The sequence below is a fragment of the Bufo gargarizans genome, chromosome 8 (genome assembly GCF_014858855.1).
Source record: "Bufo gargarizans isolate SCDJY-AF-19 chromosome 8, ASM1485885v1, whole genome shotgun sequence".
Lineage (NCBI taxonomy): Eukaryota > Metazoa > Chordata > Amphibia > Anura > Bufonidae > Bufo > Bufo gargarizans.
The window spans coordinates 138,348,403-138,371,429 of record NC_058087.1 but is presented as its reverse complement, the minus strand read 5'-3'; the positions used below and the strand labels follow the sequence as shown (position 1 = coordinate 138,371,429).

The window sequence follows — 23,027 nt, the reverse complement described above, 5'->3', positions numbered from 1 at the left end:
TTAATAATTAGGGATTTCCAAAATGGAGACAGATCTCCCACAATACCTACGGCACACAGAGGCCCACAGTCTCTATATTCAGGAGGTAAATCGCCTTACTAATGAGAGTCCGTAATTTTACATCCAACCTCCAGGCCATAAAATGCACATACTGCTATGATTTACATTCTGGTCACATGTATTATCTCATAATCCTTCTTCAATGAGGGACTCGAGATTTAAAGGTCACATTTAATTTAGGCTGCTCTAAGTAGAGACTTAGTAGGGAGTCATTCCACAATCACATTATCCAAATTTTTCCACGGAGAGGATAAAAGTATCTATGTTGGCTTAGTTACTAAGTAAATATCTGGTCATTTATTTGACATCATCGGACTTCCTCTCAGCGCTCAGCAAATAAATTACTCACCGGGAGTTATTCAAAGTTTACATGCCAGCATGTGTGGCGGATATGCAGTATATGCTGTGTATATACGTCCATGTGTGGAAGGGGTCGGCGATGACAGATTTCACTGGATTCAGCTGTTTAAAAGTCTAATACCATTTATTTTCCAATCAAGTTATACAGTCAATTGAAAGAATCCAGGCACCAATATAAAACAAAACAAATATCCTTCCCCTTCTGGGCGCTAACTAAACAGTGGGTTTTCCACACCTATGTTCTCAGCATAACCAGGGAAATTAGGCTTCGCATAGCCAACAGGTCATCCATCTTCCAGGCATCTGACTGAATGAGCGGCAGAAATGAGCCCAGCTGCCACACCTGGGTTAGCCTCATGCTAGGGAATGTTTCGTACTGGAGTGGAGAGGGAATGGCACGTCCCACTACCAACACCTAACTGTCATTCCATAATAATCCGGGCCCATAAAAACACTTTAAAGTGCCTCAGCAAATTACACTTTGCTAAAACCACCCAGTTTTCCTGGATTCTTTCACCTCATCCACCTCACTGAGCATTCTGAGTGAGATATATACCCACTCCAGTACTTTATCTGGCACCATGCTACTGAAAAAAAAAAAGAGCAAATACTACAATTCAAAGTCATCTTATGGGGATGCTCTAAAACCCTTACTATAAGTGTAGACAACATTGAAAATCAATGTGAGATTATAGTGTATAGGTATATATTGGGTATAGGCATATGTTTTACATTCCTCGAGATGGATTATTGTCCCGGGACTTTTCCCGTTGAGGGGGACCTTTGCCAACCACCTAGTTACCTACATACCTACTAGTTTGTATTTGCCTTCCTCTGGATTAACACTAGATGATATGAGTGGTGGACGTTATCACCATGCGAATGCGAGACTGGCTGAAAAAATAGGCTACTTTCACACTAGCGCTAAACATCTCCGGCAGGCTGCTCTGACAGGGAGCAGCCCGCCGGTGATGTCTGGATCCAGGATTGGCGGACACTACCTGATACCCGCTGGCCCAATTAACTATAATGGGGACCAGCGGGGATCCGGCCTTAACCTAGCAAATATGCTGAGAATCAACCAGGCGAAAAACAATTAGTGCAGCGGTTTTCGTCCGTCTGATTCTCGCCATCTTTGCCAGGTTAAGACCGGATCTCCGCCGGTCCCCATTATAGTTATTGGAGCCTGACGGTAACAGCAAAGCCGAAATCAGAGAAGTCTGGCAGGCTGTTCCCTGCCGAAAATAAAAGCGCTAGCGTGAAACTAGGCTAACTAAAAGGGCTGCACAGGGGCCCGGTGAGGCATTTCCCAGCAGCAGTGCCTCCTGAGAGTGGGGCTTAGCGAGATGATGTAGGCGGAGCTTAGTTGACTGATGGGGTGGAGCACAGGCATGCACCAAGGTGGAGCTTAGCGCTTTGTGATGGGGCACAATTTAGCTGTGCAACAGGAGCCCCCAGGCGCAACTCAGATAGGGGCCCCAGAAATTCCAAATCCTCCTCTGCATGATATATACATAGAAATGTATATACAGGTGAAACTCGAAAAATTCGAATATTGCGCAAAGTTCATTTATTTCAGCAATCCAACTTAAAAGGTGGAACTAATATATGAGAGACTCATTACAGGCAAACCGAGATATTTCAAGCCTTTATTTGTTATAATGTAGATGATTATGGCTTACAGCTTATGAAACCCCAAAGTCACAATCTCAGGTCCCCTTTGCTCAGGGGTATGGATTAATTAGCGGACTAGTGTGTGACACTTTGAGCCTAGAATATTGAACCTTTTCACAAAATTCTAATTTTAAGCTGCATTAATGCAATTCCTTTTAATTTGCATTACTGAAATAAATGGACTTTTGCACGATATTCTAAGTTTTCGAGTTTCACCTGTATATGTATAAATATATATATATATATATATAGCAAACAAATAAAGTAGCAGCACACCACTAAATGCACTAAGACTGAGTATACAAGTGAATATGTGAACAGGGTCAAATACATGACGCCAATATTATTATTATTATTATTATTATTTACTGCAAATGCAGTAAAGAAGCTTTTAGCGCATATTATTGATCAAAAATATGTCGGGCCCACCTACCAGGCGACAAGGTTGCTTCTTATCAGGTGGGACCTACTCTAACATGGAGGGTCCAGCTCCATTTTCACTCTGATTTAAAAACACCAAGGGCTGGGGGATGGGCGAGGAGTGCTAAGTTCCAAAGAGGATGCCTAGTCCTCTATAATATACATATAAGCAAAAAACGGAACAGCACCTCCTGAGACTAATCTCCTGAGACCCTCCATGTTAGAGTAGGTCCCACCTGATAAGAAGCAACCTTGTCGCCTGGTAGGTGGGCCCGACATATTTTTGATCAATAATATGCGCTAAAAGCTTCTTTACTGCATTTGCAGTAAATAATAATAATAATAATATTGGCGTCATGTATTTGACCCTGTTCACATATTCACTTGTATACGCAGTCTTAGTGCATTTAGTGGTGTGCTGCTACTTTATTTGTTTGCTGTATTATTGCCGGGTAGCCTGCACCTGCGATTAGTCTCAGGAGGTGCTGTTCCGTTTTTTGCTTATATGTATATTATAGAGGACTAGGCATCCTCTTTGGAACTTAGCACTCCTCGCCCATCCCCCAGCCCTTGGTGTTTTTAAATCAGAGTGAAAATGGAGCTGGACCCTCCATGTTAGAGTAGGTCCCACCTGATAAGAAGCAACCTTGTCGCCTGGTAGGTGGGCCCGACATATTTTTGATCAATAATATGCGCTAAAAGCTTCTTTACTGCATTTGCAGTAAATAATAATAATAATAATAATAATATTGGCGTCATGTATTTGACCCTGTTCACACATTCACCTGTATACTCAGTCTTAGTGCATTTAGTGGTGTGCTGCTACTTTATTTGTTTGCTGTATTATTGCCGGGTAGCCTGCACCTGCGATTAGTCTCAGGAGGTGCTGTTCTGTTTTTTGCTTATATATATATATATATATATATATATATATCAATTCTTTCTAAAAGATTTACTTATCTCCGCTTTACAACCCCGTATCAATCCATTGAGAAAGAAACAGGGACATCATTGCAATCACGCTTTCCTGAAACGTAAGAAGCCATAGAAATAATTAGCATTCTGCAGCTAAACATGAGATCAAGCTGCTGGAAAATGGCAGGGCTCGCCCCGTGAAAGGAAACGCACCAAGTTCCTCATAATACCTATGATTAAGTCTTTCAGGGGCCAAATTATCTGCTCGGTGACGGGATGGGCTGGGAAGAATGGCGCAGCTGCATCAGTCATTCTGCAGAAGACGAGTTCTGGAAAGTTTCCAACTTCAGACATAAAAAAAAAAAGAATGAAAACCTTCCTTCAGCCCCACATGATGTGAACTAGGGCTGGGCACCTCCATGCTGTGGGGGAAGATCTCTCCGGAGGACGGATTTATCAGCGACTCCATAGAATTACGATACAGACATCGCACGTCATGCAAAAATATTATTTTACCAAAGTCATCGGAAAAGAATTTATATACAACGGCTGCAGCCAATTATAGCTGGGCCAAAAGAGAAGGAATATATACTGGGCAGATAAGAGAACATCTTGTGATAATGTCCACATGGTGAGCAAATGAAAGGATGACCCAACATGGTCGGGGTCTGTTATCGAGTCCAATAAGCATGGGCAATGTAACTAAAAGAGGACCTGTCGCCTTTCCTGACAGCTACTTGCACCCCCATGTAAAAACCGTTCTGGAGCATCTATTCTTATGACTGTATGTCGTATCATTCCTTTATTATTCCTACTAGAAGTTATAAATGGCTTGCTAGGCAGTTTGCAGTGAAGGTCCAGATGGATGTTACCAGTTGGGGGGGCGTGTCCCTGCACAGTCAGGTACTATCCAATCAGTGCTACCAGTGTCAGACTGTGCAGGGACACACACCCCAACCGGTGACACCCATCTGGACCTTTATTGCAGACTGCAAGTAATTCATTCATAACTTCTAGCAGAAAGAATAAAGGAACGCCACATCATAAAGTCATAAAACTAGATGCCTCAAAATTGTTAATCCAAGGGGGTTGAAAGTAGTTGCTAAAACAGACAAGTCTGGAGAGGGGACAGGTCCTCTTTAACCTCCCATTATAATGGTTCCAGGGTACCCACCAGTCTCTGTACTTACTGGTGCTCACACAATCACTGGCTGTTGGGGATCACCACTGGGACCAGAGCCTGGCGGAGTGGTCACAGGAAGTACAGAGACCAGTGGGGATGGTTGGAACGGGAGCTGCAGGGGATCGGTAAAGTGAATATTACTTCTTTTATCACTTTAAAGCATTCTGGGTGTTTTCTGATAAATTTTAATGTAGGTCATTTGCACTGAGGGGATGAATGGAGCGTGCTCCATCTATGGCGGGTGCTGGCTGTATAATACAGATGACACCTGCTGCCAGTGACTGGGATCGGACATGTTTCCGATCCAAGTCATTTAACCCCCCAGATTTGACAATCAAAAGCAACCACATCATCAAAAGTGACCGCATCACAGCCCTTGTGGCAAAATCATTGGGTCCCAATAAGTTGCTATGGCAGTCCAGGGGCTCCTGAAGGCTCCCAGGCCTGCTATAGTAAGCTGTAGTCTTCCCGCAGGAGGGAGGAGGTTCAGTCACTGGGAACAGCCCGTTCCTAGTAAATGACCCCTCATAAACCGTAATCGCAACTGATCATAGCATCTGAGGGGGCGAAATCTCCGTGATCTGAGTTATCTCTACTGCATTCTGCAATAAAGGTCCACGTGGGTGTTACCAGTGGGGGCTGGGGGCTGTCATTGCACAATCTGACATGAGCAGCACTAATTGGAGAAAAGTCAGACGGTACAGGGATACAACTGGTAACCTTTATTGCCGACTGCTGGCAATTCATTCCTAAACTTCTAGTAGGAATAATGCATTGTTCAACCTAACTAGTCTTGATCGAGCACCAAAGCGCTTGGGTGCTCTGGCCGAACACATGGGGATGCGCGTGTGCTCTACCGAGTATAATGGAAGTCAATGGGAGAACCCGAGCATTAAACCTGAAGAGGGGAGGGTGCCTGGTTCATAGGAAAAGGTCAGAAACACCACCGAAATGGCTCAGTAATGGGGAGGATGTCTGGATGCATCTTGGACTCCCAGGTCGCTGCTGGGAACGATGTTGTCCGAGTAATACGCCACTTTTACAGACTGACAATAATACGCACAAAACCAAAATCAATTTTCCTGTATATTTACTTGTATATAAAGTGCAAGTGCTGCCAAAGATTACAAGGAAGAGGCACTCCGATACAACCTGTATATCACATAATGGAGGGCCTCATTCACATTGTGGTACAAGCCGTACCCAGGCTTTCCTTTACCCGGGGCATAGGTTCATGTCACTGCCCAGGCAACGTGGCTCGCTGGTTGTCGACCCCGGATGCACATTCTCAGTTGCTCCCCCTTGTTACAACCCTGAGGAAGGGGGGTAGGAATGCAATTTTTTTTAAATTCATTTAGATCCAATTTTAATGGGAAGACGGAGTGTCACCATTAAAAGGGTTGTCTAGGTGTTTAATACTGATGACATAGGTAATTGGTATGTGATCGGTGGGGGTCCGACACCCAGGACACCCGCCGATCAGATGTTTGAGAGGCTGTGGCGCTCCAGTGAGCCTCCTTGCTGATTATCAAACACAGTGCCATCCCATGTATAGTGGCTGTGCTCGGTATTGCAGCTCATTCCATTTCACTTGAATGGGACTGAGCTGCACCTAGACCATGGGACTGAAGAACGTGATGTCACTGGCCTAGGAAGAGGCTCACCGGAGCGCCAAAATCTCTTCAAACAGCTGGTTGTACAGGAGTCAGACCCGACTGATAGGTCATCAGTATTAAACGCTCAGATAACCTCTTTAAAGGGCATCTATCCTGGCTGACCTGTTACATGTGCGCTTGGCAGCTGAAGGCATCTGTACTAGTCCATGTTCATATGTGTCCGCAATGCTGAGAAAAAGGAAATTTCAATATATGCAAATGAGCCTCTAGGAGCAACAGGGGTGTTGCCGTTACACCTAGAGGCTCTGCTCTCTCTGCACCCGCCACACCCTCTGCACTTTGATTAACAGGGCCAGGTGTGATTACCATTTCACTGTCAAAGTGCGGAGGACGCGGCAGCTGCAGAGAGAGCAGAGCCTCTAGGTGCAACGGCAACACCCCAGTTGCTCTTAGAGGCTCATTTGCATCTATTAAAAGATCAGTTTTCTCAGCAATACGGACACATATGAACATGGGACCAACACAGATGCCTTCAGCTGCCAAGTGCACATGTAACAGGTCAGACAGTGTCATAGGAGCAAATCTGCTGACAGATGCCCTGGACGGAGGGCAGTGAAGGAAGAGGAGACCTACCAGTGCTCCACCATATTCATCAGCCACTGCCCATGTCCCATGCCGTCTCGGTGCACCTGCTACCACCCTTTCTCCTACACATTCTATATTTTTTACTGAGGGTAAAGTGCGTATTGTTCCCTGCGCTGACAGGTGGTGGAGACGGCCTTTGTTCCATCATCTACTCGCTCTTCCCACGACCGATGCTCCCCGGTTTGTCTTGGGAAAAGTTCGGAGACAGAAAGCATCTCTAAATAACATGACAAGCAAACAATGGTCTGGTGCAGAAGTCTGAAAATGTCTGCCGGTTACGGGGAGAGGGACTTTCTGTACCACTTTGTGCTGCCCTTTCATAACATTTCTCCTGAATAGCTCCTCTTCTTGTATCGGGCCATTGTCTGGCTGATTGCCTTTGTTGTAGGGCAGAGGAACGTCTGTCTTAGCATCTGCTCTTTCCTTCAGAAGCCGCTGCTGATATTATGCAAGTGTCATGCGTCTGTTATTTCAGGCCAAATCTCATGGTCATGAGATGCTGGGAGGCGTTCGGGCCTTACTTACATTTACATTCAATCTCCTGGAGGAACGTGGGGAGCGAGAAATGAAATCAATACAGATTTATCCCCCATAGGATAATGACTGAATGCTATAATATCATTCCTGCCGTCTTTGGGCACGATCGTTTCATCTGTATTCTGGATGCATGACAAGCTCCTAGTACTTTCCAGCGATGGCCCGAGTATGGTTAACGTCTCAACCGCACTGCCCTCTACTGTTCAAGAAATGACAGCAGACAGCAACCACTGTCAAAATAAGCCTCCTCCCTAAAATCCCTATTATTTCCCATTATGTACAGAGATGCACAACAGTCCCTCTCCGCCATCTAACCTCCAAGGTCATAGAGAATAAACCACATCCTTTTGTTAGCTGGGGTCCCAAATATAAGCTCACCATTGCTACGACGCACATAGTCACAGACAACAACCCTCAGCAGAAAATCCCAGCAAGAATCCGGTAAAATGGCTGTAAGGAGCGTCAATCAACAATATAACAAGCTGAGTGGCGCTCAGTTACTTTCATTTTCGTGGTTTGAACGTGTGATCATTCATTCCCCACTCCTCTCATACAGGTTTCTGCCTGCATTTCTGCCTGCATTTTATCGATCGTTGGACACTAGGGATGAGCGAATCGACTTAATTTCAATACTGTACAGAGCGAGCGCTCCGTACAGTATTGGAATGTATGGGCTCCGATGAGCCAAAGTTATTACTTCGCATAATAACTTCAGAAATTGATTTCTACTGTAAAAAAAACATTTCCCGAACCGGAACTTGGGTTCGGTTCCAATAACTTCGGCTCGTCAGAGCCAATACATTCTAATACTGTGCAGAGCGCTCGCTCCGTACAGTATTGAAACAAAGTTTTATGCGAATCGACTTACGGATGTTTCATCCAAAGTCGATTCGCTCATCCCTATTGGACACCTTTATATTGGGCAATGATCGGGAACGAATAATTGGTCAGGCGATCATTGACCCTGAACATGTCACTTTTTTACTGCAGATTTTGATTGATGGGTGAAAGGGGGTTGATAACATGCACAAAGGCTCGCTACTCTCTCCCTGGGGACATGTACAGGTAAAACAGGGAGACAGATTCTTTTTTCTCTCTCCTTCTGAACCCTGTCAGCTCCCCCAACCCTTCTTATCTCGGGCTGGGTAGCACCTACAGATGTGAGCCTGGTCTTGTTTGAAAGCTGATGACCTAAGCCAAGATCACAGTGCCTGGTGAGATACAGTATATGGAGAGATACAGCTATTAGAAAATGGTTCGGGAGTGAAAGCTGCAGATATTTTCAGCTTTTACTGAGACCCATTTCTAAGGGCAGTAACTTGCAATGTATCAGGGCCAGTGTGATGATCTTGGTCTTGTTTAAAAGCTTAGATTATTAGCTATAAAGAATGACCAAAATGTGTCTGTAGTATTTCCTGCCTTCTCGAACTTTGCTCTGGATGATCAGTGGAGGGGTGAAAAAGGTTTCCAGCCTTGGGGCTGACAACCCCTTTGGTCTAGATCTGTGCCCCTCAGGAGCCCAAATACAAAAAAAAAGAAGATTGACCGGTCTGCTGTCCCACCACTGCTTTGTTCCCAGCCGCTTCTGGTCCACACAGCACCAGGAAATAACCTGGTCCCGTCATCGCTGCGGCCAATCACAGGCCTCAGAAGCTTGATCACTGCTGTGACCACTAAGGCCTGTGATTGGCTGCAGCGGTCATGGGGTCATGCAGGCACCTGAAGAGTCCAGGAATGGAGCAGCAGCAGGACACAGGTCCAAACCAAACGGGTTGTCAGCTCCAAGGTTGGAAAACCCCTTTAATGTTAGGACGCATCTGTTGAGAGATACTTCCAGATGTAGATAAACTGCGTATTTGTTGTATTACTGTGTGACTATTTCCTTCTTCTTTTTTTTAGACTTTTCAATATACATAGAGAACTAAAATGTATATATAGGGCTTGTAACTGGAAGGATTCCCCGTGTCAGGAAACTATTGTACTGACCCTGGGGGCTCACATATTGCAGCTGTCAGAGCTTTATTAGGTGACAGCTGAAGCCTATGAAGACTAGCCACTGCCAGATAAGCCAAAAGTGCTGGGGACGGGAACAGGATCAAAATTCACAGCAGGGTCACTAGCTTTGGTTGAAGGTCCCAAAAGACAATCAAAGGTCAGGATCACAAATATGGGATTGTCATCAGGAATCAAACCAAATGTCAAAAGCTACTAAGAGACTAGACAAGATGGGCATGAGAGAGTACATGGGGAACAGAAGAATGATGCATATGCTCCCGTGAACATGCTATAGGTAATGGAAGGTGGCAAAATCTTGGAACCCTAAATCTTGAAAATTAAGGGGCGCAGGGCTGATTTACAACTGTGTCCCCTTCAAAGTTTTCCCTTTGCAGTGGCGCTCCCAGCCACCGGCTCTGCATTCACTTGAATGGGTCCATGTTATAGTTCTCTAAAGAGCAACTACATCATTACAAGGGAATAACCGGTGGCATACTGTCTCAGTCCCGGTGTAGTTTGCCGTGACACATCTGCCGTGCATGCAGTTGCCTGGGGCAATGTGTTGTTTCTATACGTGCGTGCCCTGCTCCTGTTTCCTGGCCTCTCTCCAGTTTGGTGGTTATGGGGTTAAGGTGTGTATCTGGGTGTGGTCTCATGTCTCTACTTATCCTGTTACAGTGAACATGAGGTCAGTTTTACTCCAGCCTTGGTTGGTGCTGGAGCCTTGCTCCTTTCCTGGATATTCCATCTGTCCAGTGTGAGGGCCACCTAGTTTGACATCAATGTCATCCCTATGTCTCCTCTATGTCTTCGACCCTACCTTCCCTATTCTATGTGTGGTGTGGGTTATGTTCAGGGGTTCATGTTGTTATGTCTAGTTGTTGTTCCATGTCTGGTCTGTTTAGGTGTGTATGGTCCTGCATGGATGCTAGACTATCCCCTGTCTGTCTGTGCCTTCGGTGAGAGGGCTCCTGGGTTCCCCGGAGGGGGAACAACTAGTCAGTGAGCAGCTCTAGCTGGGGCCGCCATGCATCCTGTCCGCAATAGGGGTCCAGGCAGTTACTGGTGTGCTGGATTCAGTTGTGTGCTGGTGTTCCTTCCAGCAGCCGTGGCAGGTAAGTGACCATGGATCCCAGTGCCCTTGATCCTGTGGGTATTATCTGCCTGGAGTTGGAAGATCTGGTGTGTTGTCCTCTTCTGAGTTCCTGCTCATCCATTTTCTATATAAGATAAGTGTACTCCCCTTTGTATTTTGTTTTCCTCTTTTTCTCATTGTTTCCTAGTCAACAGGGAGACGCTGGTTCGTTCATGTTGGAAAGGAACCAGTGGTCTCAGACCCTGTCACTACGGCTTTTCAGGGTCTCTAGGGCCTAGGTTTCCGGTGTATGAATATTCCCACCTTCAGGGTCTATTCATACTGACAGGAGTCAGGGCTAGGCTTAGGTTTTCCTAGGTTGTGATGTAGTTTCGGGTCATGTTTCTTCTGTGGTCATTCTGGTGTTCCTCCTCTCCCCCTACATTGTGACACATACTCACCATGGATTCAGACTAAGGCACCACCATGGGGCCTATGGAGGACCCATGTGAATTCCTACATGGAACACAGCCGTCTCTTCAACCCGCTGATCAGCAGGGGTGCTGAGTCTCGGACCCCTGCCCATCGGATATTGATGACCTTTCCGGAGGATAGGTCATAAGTATTAAAATCCTGGAAAACCCCTTTAACTGAAATTATAGGTGATCATCTCAAAGAGGCTTTACTGTAGACCCTTATACACGCAGTACATTTGTCTTATTGCATAATGTGACATCTGTCTACAATCTGTAGAAGAACTTGATACATTACATTACATTATACTAAAGGTACTCACTACAAAGCATTTCTCCTTCTTCGCCTCTGCCAGCATTTCTGCCATTCCTGGAAGAAGCACTGGGAATATGTAGTTTTCCAAGTATTCCCGAGGTGAACCTAATTTGGGAGTGTGATAATTAATACTTGTATCTAATAATGTGTTTCTTAATAACCTGTAATGCTATACTTAAGGGTATATTCATGCACAGCAGGTTTGCAACTGAAAATCATCGGAATGGGGCTGATTCTGCAGGATTTCTGAAGAGCCATGTACATGAATAGGAAAAATCGCAGAAAGATTTGCACACTTTCCTACCCTAAGGCTGGCTACACATATTGGGCCCCATGCACACAACCATATTTTAGGTCTGCATCCGATCAGCAAAAAATGTCATTTATTTCAACAGGGCCACAAAAATGTGGTGTCCACTGGCCTGAAAAAAAGATAGAACATGTCCTATTCTTGTCCATTTTGAGGACAAAGATAGGACATTTCTACAGGGGTTTAAAAAAAATTGTGGGATCCTTGTTGTGTGGATATGCGATTTGCGGACCACCAAAACGGATACGGTCATGTGCATGGGGCCTTAGACAATTGTCAGCCGAATTCTCACTTGGCCAACAGCTATGCCTTCTGACCCCCCACACACATGTACTTTGGGCTTGGCCGAATATGCATGTATTTTCAATGGGGAAAGGAGAGTAAGGGTAGGTCCACATCTGATTTCGGTAACTCCAAAGTTACCGTATCCGGCATAGCCAGACACCGCTGGGCACCACTAGATCCCCATTCACTAATAGGGGATTTGTCGATTATCCGGCATAAATACTGGCATGTACGAAACCTGCCAGATCCTTTACAGTGAATGGGGATTGGGCGAAGTCAGATACAGTAAAGCGGTTTTACATGCTCAGAGGAACAGCGTTCCTCCTCGATAACTGGTTGCTGATTCAGTGGGGGTGAAGCGCTGTGGTGACCTCCTGTCACGGCTGAGGATGGGGGAAACCCTCAGCCGTGAGATGCCAGGTGTTGTAGTGGCTACTCGGCCATGATAACAGGATAGGGAGCAGGTCACCTCCTCACGCATCCCTACCCTGACCCTAACTCCTAACCTGCATGGGCCGACCTTTAAGGTAGGAGGACCCATGCGCAGGAACCTCGGAGCCCTATCTTACCCTCCGCAGATCCCTGAGCTAGGAGCTGGGTAAGACGACCTACTCCTCCTAGGCACGGAGGAGCAGGAGTCTCAATGGCCAAGCTGTTGGGAAAAGGGGAACACTAACAGACTAATGGAAATGGCAGGCGAACTAAGTAGTTCTACCAACCTGCCACAGCCTTGCTGACTGGATCCCTCAAGAGACAGGAATCCAGAACCATTAGCTGCACCAAAACATAGAAAGCTCCCAACAGAAGAACATACAACCTCACCAACATAAAGACATCAACAAGAACAATAATTTTTTATGACCACAGGGGTGGCTCTCACAGGCAGGTCAAATACACAGGAGGCTGCTCCAGCTAGCAGGGCTGAAGCAACCTACTGAACCATGCAAGACACTCAGGCTTTATAGGCCAAGAAGCCACACCACCAGTCAGACACACCCAGTGACATCACTCACACACTGGGAAGGGAGTTAACCCTTCCAGCACCACAGAAGAGAAAGTCACAGACAGGGGAAGTGTCCAACAGATCACACTGTGGCTGTTGCCGCTGGCAACGACATGGGTGACAGCCGTCCAGAAAGACAGCCCGAAGGCCAGGACACTGCCACCACATGTACAACATACCAGACGCTGCCACGGGCAGCCACAGTGAAAGGAAGATGCACGTGCGCACCAATCAACAACAAGTGCACACCAGACATACAAACAAAGTGCATCCACGCACGCACACAACTCCCCGGGAACCGCACACATAGCTGTTGTCCGCGGCAACCGCACTGAGGCCAACTACATTATGCCTCAGCTGCGGTTGACACAACAACCACAACCGCGGGCAACTGTATGCGGCTCCCAAGGAGTCACGACCATAACCGTGGCCGTGACACCTCCACAGTATAAAAACAAGCGATCGCTATTGCGGTCACTGCTCCTCATACAGCTGCATTATTTCTGAGCAGCAGAGGGCTGTTTAGACAGGACGATCTGCTACCCAGAAACGATAATTTAGGTGCCTGCACTAATGACCCGATGAATGAGGGTTTCGCTTGTTCATCGGGTGATCGACTCCACCTTTAGACAAGCAGATTGTCAGGAACGAGTGTTTGGAGGAACGTTCGTCCCCGATAATCTGGCCAACAATTGGGCTGTGTAAACCCACCATAACTCCGGTAGTCTGCGGCTCTACTGGAACAGACTACTGAAGTTACCGAACACAGATGTGAACCTACCCTAAAGGTGCATTTAGACGCACCAATAATCGTTCCTGCGAAAGGTCGCTCTCGATCATCTGGCTGTCTAAATGTGCCGCTGATCACCCGATGAATGCGCAAAACGCTCGTTCATCGGGTGATTCTGTCGCTTGTGCAGCACGATCATGGCTGTTTAAACAGCACGATCTGCTGCTCAGACGCCATGATTCTGAATGAGGACGAGGGATCGCTATAGCAATCACCCGTCCTCCTGCTGTGAAGGAGATCGCGGCATGTAAATGCAGAGGTCTCCTTCACTAAGCGAGCAGCTGACAGTCGGGAAGGAACAATTCCTTCCTGACCATCAGCCGCTCAGTCGGCTCGTCTAAATCCACTTTAAGGGCTGTATTGCACCATCAGATTATCTGACCAATTTCTTGGCGTGTATAACAAAATATCTGTGTGTGTAAACGGCCATCTGACCAAAGATTGGTTAGAAAATCTGTCAGATAATCTGCCAGTGTAATACGGACCTAAGCCACTGTCAGGCACCTCTGGCATCAGCTTATCTCCCTGAGAACAAAGGATCGGACATATTAAAATCCAACTGCTCGACCCTTATGTCCCCGGACAACTGCCATTGAGGGAGAGTCAGTAGGCCTCCATAGACATCAGATGATCTGCTGGTCTTGCCGAAATCGGTCGGTTTGCGCAACATGGACCTAACGTGCAGTGAGTGATCGATCTTCATCATTACTGCCTTTATTTTAGAAGAATGAGTTAAGTGTGCAGCAAGCTTCAAGATGTTCATTTCTCCTTACTTACATGTCTTTGGGTCAGGGAATCGCTCAGACGATATCTCATCACATATACCTTCATCAGACTGATCCTCTTTTACCTGTATAGTAAGACAGTATGATTATCACATATATCTCTTAACGCCACTCTCCAGTTCAAGAACAAAATGGCATTAAAGGGACTCTTAACCCGGACGTACCCCCGTTTTCATCCAGGCAGCCCCATTTCATGCTCCGATGTTCTCCTTTGCCCTGTGCTGAATTTTTTACACTGCTAGGAGGAGGCTTCCGCCTAGCAGTGTTGCCGGTTACGTCACCGGAACTAATGGCCGGGCTTTAGCGCTGCGATAAAGACCGCCTATTAGTGCAGGTGACGTCACCGGGCTTACTGCTAGGTGGAAGCCTCTGCCTAGCAGAGACCCGGTACGTCACCGAATCTAATAACAAAGCCCTTGCCCTACACGATTCATCGCAGGGCAAGGGAGAGCATTTCATCTCAGAGGGGCTGCCTGGGTGAAAAAGGGGATATGTCCGGGTTCAGCATCTTGAACGGACAGGACCTCATTTTTACATTTTCTGCTGCAGATCTGTTGATTCTCGGGCTTCTCAGCCAACCTGATGTCCTACTTGTCCATCCCTGCTCTTGGATTGGCCAGCACTACTAATGTGAGTCATGCCGGCCTATCTGATGGAAGCAGGCTACCAAACGCACCGTGTGTACCAGGTAGTCAGAGGAGCGGTGCAGCCATCTTGGATGACAGAAGAAGAGTCCCGGAATTAGCGGATCTGCAGCTGAAAGTTACAGGCTTCGTGGAAACGAAAAGAACTCTTGTCCTATGTCAGATATTCCCTCCGCGTGACAGACAGTTTTTGCTTTTCTGTTCAGCCAGTTGTGGGAATTTTGTGATTATCTTATAATATCGGACAAACACCGAAATGAACTTCCGTTATGAGTCACACATTTCCGAAAGCAAAAATCCTTGACTATTTAAAAAAAAATGAAAGTAGACGTAGTGTCTGTGACCGCCACGCGTCGTCAGCTTTACCTTGCTGTTAGGACTATCTACGTGTTTGTACTCACACATATTATCGATGATCCTTTAGATTTAAAACCTGGAGGCAAGGACGGCTGTTCCAGCTCATAGTCTGAAGAGAAAAAAGAAAAACAAGGACATTTATTGACGTTCCTTCGAGAAGAAAGGAAATGACAGAGTAAGATGGGCTGATATGTTCTATGATTGCTATATGACAAGTAAAGTACAGAAATCTAAGAGGCGATGCCGCAGGGTAACATGCTCCACTGACTGTGGATGGGAAAAGTCCTCTGATGGACTCTAACGGGTCATCTGATGGACTCTGACGGGTCATCTGATGGACTCTAACAGTCTTACGATGGGAGAAGAATGACAGAAGGCTATGCGCACAATGAGCTGCTGCCATGTTTTCAGGGCAGACTGTAGATCGCTGACGTCAATGAGGGGGGGACAGACATATATTAGGCAGTAGACCATATTGCATTTCTCTTATGCCAAAGAAGCAGCACTAAATATGTGCTCCACAGAGGTCAATGGTCTCCTTGATGCAAAAGCTCAGAAATGTTCATAATTGAAGAGGCTTTCCAGTCTTTTTTATTGATGGTCTAGTCTTAGAATAGCTTCATAGGACCCGGTCAGCGCTGCAGTAGCCAGCTGGGTCCACTACACACAATGTAGATGGAGCGTCCAGCACTGGAACTACTGCAGAACAGCTGATCGCGGGGTGTCCAACCCCCACCGGTCAGATATTGAAGCCTATACTAAGGATCCTTGGTTTTGGACAACTTGTTAGATGAGTTCTATGAAAATAAACTCCACCTGCTGAAGCCCCCAGTAATCAGTGCTGCATATTCCTACAGTGCCACCCAGGGGAGTAACCCTCTTAAATTAGACCCCATATCAGACCTCTAAATAAGACCCCATATCAGACCCCAAAAAAAAAAAAACAGTCACTTACCCTTCCTTGCACTTTATGTCTTCATGTCATCACACCTGGCCCTGTCAATCAACCTGGAGAGGGAGCGGCAGTTGCAGAGAGAGCAGAGCCTCTAGGTGTAACGGAAACGCCCCCATTGCTCCAGGAAGCTCATTTGCATATAATTAAACTTTATTTTTCTCAGCAATGCGGACACATATGAACATGGGACCGACACAGATGCCTTCAGCTGCCAAGCGCACATGTAACAGGTCAGCCAGTGTCATAGGTACAAATCTGCTGACAGATGCCCTTTAAGCCAACCGCTCGCTGCAGCTGTGCCTGCACATCCATAGGGACAGGTCGCCCCCTCTGTAGCACCTATGCGGATGTATATGTGATCTGATTAATTTGTATCTCACTTTTGCATTTGGAAGCATCAACGGTAGAGGACCCCTTTATGTCCTTTCATTATAATTTTTATTGCCTTCACCTCCCCTTCTACCATGCCTCCGCCTGCAGTCGCAATCAGTGGAGTTCAGGCTAATAACTTTCAGAGTCATCTGACATGTCACCAGCGTCTATTTTGGCCAGAGAGAGGACAACGCTGGTTTAGGGCCAGAGAAACAAGACGAGCAAATAAACAGTTTCTCATCCAGCACAAGCGGAGGTTTTGTTCCCGGCCGTGCAGCTGCGCTGTCCAATAAGGCGGTATCCTGCAGCTGTGACAGCACTGGATCCAAGGAGCAGGATTAATCATACAGCCAAGGGCCGAAAAATATGGACAGAATTTTCATAATTTACAGTGTGCCTGAGATTTCCAAATACGTTCTTTGTACAATCATAACTGTGAAGGAACAGGTGTTTTTGGGCTTCCCTAATGCCTCTTTCAGCCATATTATTCCTCTATTCAGCTGCACAGCTAGATGCATTTCACTCAGAAGTAGTGGGTGTCTTCCTTATGTGAAATCTGCTAGTACTGTACTGCTGTGAGGTCTTTTCCCTTACTTCCAACTATGTTTGTTTTCAGCTCTGGAGCTCACAGAACAGAGGGGGAAATCACATTTATAGACACACAGGACGCTCCTATCATCTTCAGATGTTGTGAAGAAGCAGTTCTTTTATCAGGAGCAGGATCTCAGCTACCTCTGACATGCCCCCACTTCCATTCTGCCGTCTTCTTTGAGTCTCAGTTACTAGGGATGGATCTTACCTGATAAGAGGCAGTGGACTGCAACTTAGGTGGAAGTGAGACCCCTAGTGGCCATGACTGTACAGCTTTTTTTCAGGTGGACACAGCACATTTTTTTAAATAAAGTAATTTAGAAATGTGCTAATTACATCATTCTGTATCAAAGGTGTTGTCTTATGAAAAATATTCTACAGTTTTCAAACCAACCACCTGGATCTGAATACTTTTGTAATTGCATGTAATTAATAATGTATTATAGCTACTGAGTAATTCACTGAAATCTGTCTGTATAGCGCCACCTGCTGTTTGCTTTTTCTAATTTCTCTGTCCTGCTCACTGAGGTGGATGCATGTGCTCAGTTTCACCCTTCAACTGCCACCAGCTGCTGCAGAAAGGACACTCCCCTGAGAAAGGACACTCCCCCTGTGCTGACTACTCTAAACAAACCTAGCAGAACAATCGGAGCAATGAATGGGGAGATCTCTGGACCCATGTGAGGTACAGGGCTGGTTCTAGCTTTGTTAGAAAGAGATTGTCATGTCCTATATGATGTCTGATTAGAATTTTTTTTTACAATAATAATAGGAGAACCCCTTTAAATGAAATGAAAGCCACCTGAAACAATCAGTTTTGGTAGGATCGGACGACTAATGTTGGGGGGAGAAAGATTGGGCATGTTAGATTTGAACATGCCATATCCCTTGTTCCTACAGGAGATACCGTATTTTTCGCCCCATAAGACGCGCACCCCCCCCCTAAAATGGGGGGAAACGCTAGTGCGTTTTATGGGGTGAATACAGAGCAAAGACATTTAAATTGCGCGGCATATTGATTATGCTCGGCACATCGCAGGCTGCGCTGCATAGGAACAGCAGCCTGCGATGTACCAGACATACCTGAAAAGAGGAGAGCCCGGCTTGGGGATAAGGTGTGCTAGCTGATGTGGACCGGCCGCTGTGTGCGCTGGGGGATAAGGTGTACAGTAGCTGGTGTTCGGTGATAGAGACCGGCCGGCCCTGTCTGGGGCTGGTTGATAGGGACCGGCCGGCAGTGGGAACGTTGGTGGGAGCGCGGGAGCAGGCAGATGAGGGGTGGAGCAGGCTTTCCTGCCACACATGCCTGCTCCGCCTTTATGTCTTCACACTGCATGCTCCTGTGTACGGAGGTATGGGGGCTGATGAGAGGATAGGGGGCTGATGAGAGGCTGGGGGCTGATGAGAGGATAGGGGGCTGATGAGAGGCTAGGGGGCTGATAAGAGGCTAGGGTGCTAATGAGAGGCTGGGGGATGATGAGAGGCTGGGGGCTGATGAGAGGCTAGGGGACTAATGAGAGGCTGGGGGACTAATGAGAGGCTGGGGCTGATGAGAGGCTGGGGGCTGATGAGAGGCTGCTGGGGACTGATGAGAGGCTGCTGGGGACTGATGATAGGCTGCTGGGGACTGATGAGAGGCTGCTGGGGGCTGATGAGAGGCTGCTGGGGGCTGATGAGAGGCTGCTGGGGACTGATGATAGGCTGCTGGGGACTGATGAGAGGCTGCTGGGGACTGATGAGAGGCTGCTGGGGGCTGATGAGAGGCTGCTGGGGGCTGATGAGAGGCTGCTGAGGACTGATGAGAGGCTGCTGAGGACTGATGAGAGGCTGCTGGGGGCTGATGAGAGGCTGCTGGGGGCTGATGAGAGGCTGCTGGGGGCTGATGAGAGGCTGCTGGGACTGATGAGAGGCTGCTGGGGGCTGATGAGAGGCTGCTGAGAGGCTGCTGGGGGCTGATGAGAGGCTGCTGGGGGCTGATGAGAGGCTGCTGGGGCTGATGAGAGGCTGCTGGGGGCTGATGAGAGGCTGCTGGGGCGGATGAGAGGCTGCTGGGACTGATGAGAGGCTGCTGGGGGCTGATGAGAGGCTGCTGGGGGCTGATGAGAGGCTGCTGGGGGCTGATGAGAGGCTGCTGGAGGCGGATGAGAGGCTGCTGGGGGCTGATTAGAGGCTGCTGTGGACTGATGAGAGGCTGCTGGGGGCGGATGAGAGGCTGCTGGGGGCTGATGAGAGGCTGCTGGGGGCTGATGAGAGGCTGCTGGGGGCTGATGAGAGGCTGCTGGGGGCTGATGAGAGGCTGCTGAGGACTGATGAGAGGCTGCTGGGGGCTGATGAGAGGCTGCTGGGGGCTGATGAGAGGCTGCTGGGACTGATGAGAGGCTGCTGGGGGCTGATGAGAGGCTGCTGGAGGCGGATGAGAGGCTGCTGGGGGCTGATTAGAGGCTGCTGGGGGCTGATGAGAGGCTGCTGGGGGCTGATGAGAGGCTGCTGAGGACTGATGAGAGGCTGCTGGGGGCTGATGAGAGGCTGCTGGGACTGATGAGAGGCTGCTGGAGGCGGATGAGAGGCTGCTGGGGGCTGATGAGAGGCTGCTGGGGGCTGATGAGAGGCTGCTGTGGGCTGATGAGAGGCTGCTGGGACTGATGAGAGGCTGCTGGGGGCTGATGAGAGGCTGCTGGGGGCTGATGAGAGGCTGCTGGGGGCTGATGAGAGGCTGCTGGGGGCTGATGAGAGGCTGCTGGGGCTGATGAGAGGCTGCTGGGGGCTGATTAGAGGCTGCTGGGGGCGGATGAGAGGCTGCTGGGGGCTGATGAGAGGCTGGGGGCTGATGAGAGGCTGCTGGGGGCTGATGAGAGGCTGCTGGGGGCTGATGAGAGGCTGCTGGGGGCTGATGAGAGGCTGCTGGAGGCAGATGAGAGGCTGCTGTGGACTGATGAGAGGCTGCTGGGGGCTGATGAGAGGCTGCTGGGGGCTGATGAGAGGCTGCTGGGGGCTGATAAGAGGCATTGGGTCTGATCTGAGGTCTGATTGGGGGTTGTACACTTTGGGGTCTGATCTGAGGTTTTATTGGGGTCTTATTGACATTGGGGGTTCTGATTGGGGCTGTCAGCTGAGGTCTGAATAATATTGGGGGTCTGATTGCTGGTCTGGCCTTAGGTATAATGAAAAATACTTCTTCCTTATTGTCCTCCTCTAAATCCTAGGTGCGTCTTATAGTGCGAAAAATACGGTAATCTGCTGTCTGCAGCCCATTCCTCTATCTGTACTGGAAGCACGTGCTTGCTCGGCTGAGGTCAGTGTGCGTGTGTATGAAGGAGGGGAATACATTAGGTGACATGTCCTCAATCACGTGACCCAGCAGTGACGTACAACTTGGTGACTCGCTATGGCTGAGGCCAGTCATTGGCTACAGCAGCGCATGTGACCCCGTCTGTAGAGAATTAAACAGTTCGGAGCTGGAAAGGAGCGGCGGTGAGCAGGTGAGTATGGATCTTTTCACATATACCACCGGATGTGGGGGAGGGGATTGAAAACAAACAAACTGGACAACCCCTTTAATATACAGTCTATAGATCCTACTCAATGGGACGGAACTGGGCCGGAAGCGAAGGGACTGGATCAGGTACAGCTGTTGCCCTGCATGCCCTATAGTTACAGCGCGGTATATGGGGGCGCTTATATGGGGGGCGTGTGATATACCGCCATCATGTAGGTGTTGTAGTTTTTCTTATGTTCTTTTATAAGGCTTGTTGCCTAAGAAACTGTTTTTCGAAGAAATTTGGGCAATTACAAGCTTTTTTGCAGGGGTCGACCACCAACATCAGAGGCTCCTGTACGGTCTGTGAGCTGCTACCTGACAGCGGGGCCCAGACCGCCTCACTCATGGAGCACCGGAAAATTACTTACCACCGGGCTCCGGAATTCAGAGTCGCAGGTTGGAATGAGCAGAGAACCTTACCAGCATGGTGTCACAGCGGCTTACCTCACTTTATAACTCACTTGATGTCAGTTTTCTGAGCATGTGATCTCACAGCAGCAAGAGAGGTGTGATGTCACAGCAGCAAGAGAGGTGTGATGTCACAGCAGCAAGATAGGTGTGATGTCACAGCAGTAAGATAGGTGTGATGTCACAGCAGCAAGATAGGTGTGATGTCACAGCAGCAAGATAGGTGTGATGTCACAGCAGCAAGATAGGTGTGATCTCACAGCAGCAAGATAGGTGTGATGTCACAGCAGCAAGATAGGTGTGATGTCACAGCAGTAAGATAGGTGTGATGTCACAGCAGCAAGATAGGTGTGATGTCACAGCAGTAAGAGAGGTGTGATGTCACAGCAGTAAGAGAGGTGTGATGTCACAGCAGTAAGAGAGGTGTGATGTCACAGCAGTAAGAGAGGTGTGATGTCACAGCAGTAAGATAGGTGTGATGTCACAGCAGTAAGAGAGGTGTGATGTCACAGCAGTAAGATAGGTGTGATGTCACAGCAGTAAGATAGGTGTGATGTCACAGCAGTAAGAGAGGTGTGATGTCACAGCAGTAAGAGAGGTGTGATGTCAGAGCAGTAAGAGAGGTGTGATGTCACAGCAGTAAGATAGGTGTGATGTCACTGCAGTAAGATAGGTGTGATGTCACAGCAGTAAGATAGGTGTGATGTCACAGCAGTAAGAGAGGTGGATGTCACAGCAGTAAGATAGGTGTGATGTCACAGCAGTAAGAGAGGTGGATGTCACAGCAGTAAGAGAGGTGGATGTCACAGCAGTAAGATAGGTGTGATGTCACAGCAGCAAGAGAGGTGTGATGTCACAGCAGTAAGATAGGTGGATGTCACAGCAGCATTCCTGACTGAAACCCAAGTGTGATGTCACATAAGCTTTCCTGAGAGGACACATGTGATGTCATAGTTACTTGACGGAAACACACTTTTGATGTCATAGCAGCCTATCTGACAGAAGGACATCTATGATGTCACAGCAGCTGGCCTGAGAGGACACTTGTGATGTCACAGTTACCTCAGTGAAAGACACTTATGATGTCACAGCTGTCCTTCTGACAGAAGTACGTGTGATGTCACAGCAGCTTCACTCACAAAAGGATATTTATGATGTCACAGCAATTGCCTGACAGAAGGACACTTGTGATGTCACAGCAGCTTGCCTAATAGAAAAACATCTGTGATGTCACAGCTACCTGACTGAAAGACACCTATGTTGTCACAGCAGATCGCTTGACAGAAGGACACTTGTGATGTCACAGCAGCTTGCCTGAGGGAAGGACATCTGTGATGTCACAGCTACCTGACAGAAAGACACTTATGTTCCAGCAACCCACCTGTGATGTCACAGCAGCTTTCCTGACAGAAGGACACTTGTGACGGACAGTTGCTGTCAATAAAAGGCCCCTGTCATGTCATACAATATGCACCCCTGACTTTTTGCTGATGACATCACACAGTGCTAGCCACGCCCCTTTCTGTAACAAGATGAAAAATGCAGTATAGTCTCCAACCTGTCACCCTCCAACTGCATCTGTCAGGGCATGATGGGAGTTGTAGTTCTGCAGTTATCACAGCTTGGAGACTGCTATTATGCAGAGGTCTGATAGGTTCAGTCAAATCCCATTCACTGAGACTACTGAAAAGCCAGCCCAACTGTACAGTGGCAAAACCAC

At 47.8% G+C, this 23,027-nt stretch overlaps 1 protein-coding gene across 1 annotated transcript in view; it reads right to left on the bottom strand.

The window, feature by feature from the left end:
- IQCK (IQ motif containing K) overlaps nucleotides 1-23,027 on the bottom strand; it is a 68,496-nt gene that overhangs the window by 45,304 nt on the left and 165 nt on the right. Inside the window, exons 2-4 of the mRNA XM_044304507.1 lie at nucleotides 15,488-15,552; nucleotides 14,435-14,507; nucleotides 11,277-11,374 (exon numbers count right to left, since the gene is read on the bottom strand). Coding sequence (XP_044160442.1) covers nucleotides 11,277-11,374; nucleotides 14,435-14,507; nucleotides 15,488-15,552 — 236 coding nt within the window. The remainder of the gene's footprint in view (nucleotides 1-11,276; nucleotides 11,375-14,434; nucleotides 14,508-15,487; nucleotides 15,553-23,027) is intronic.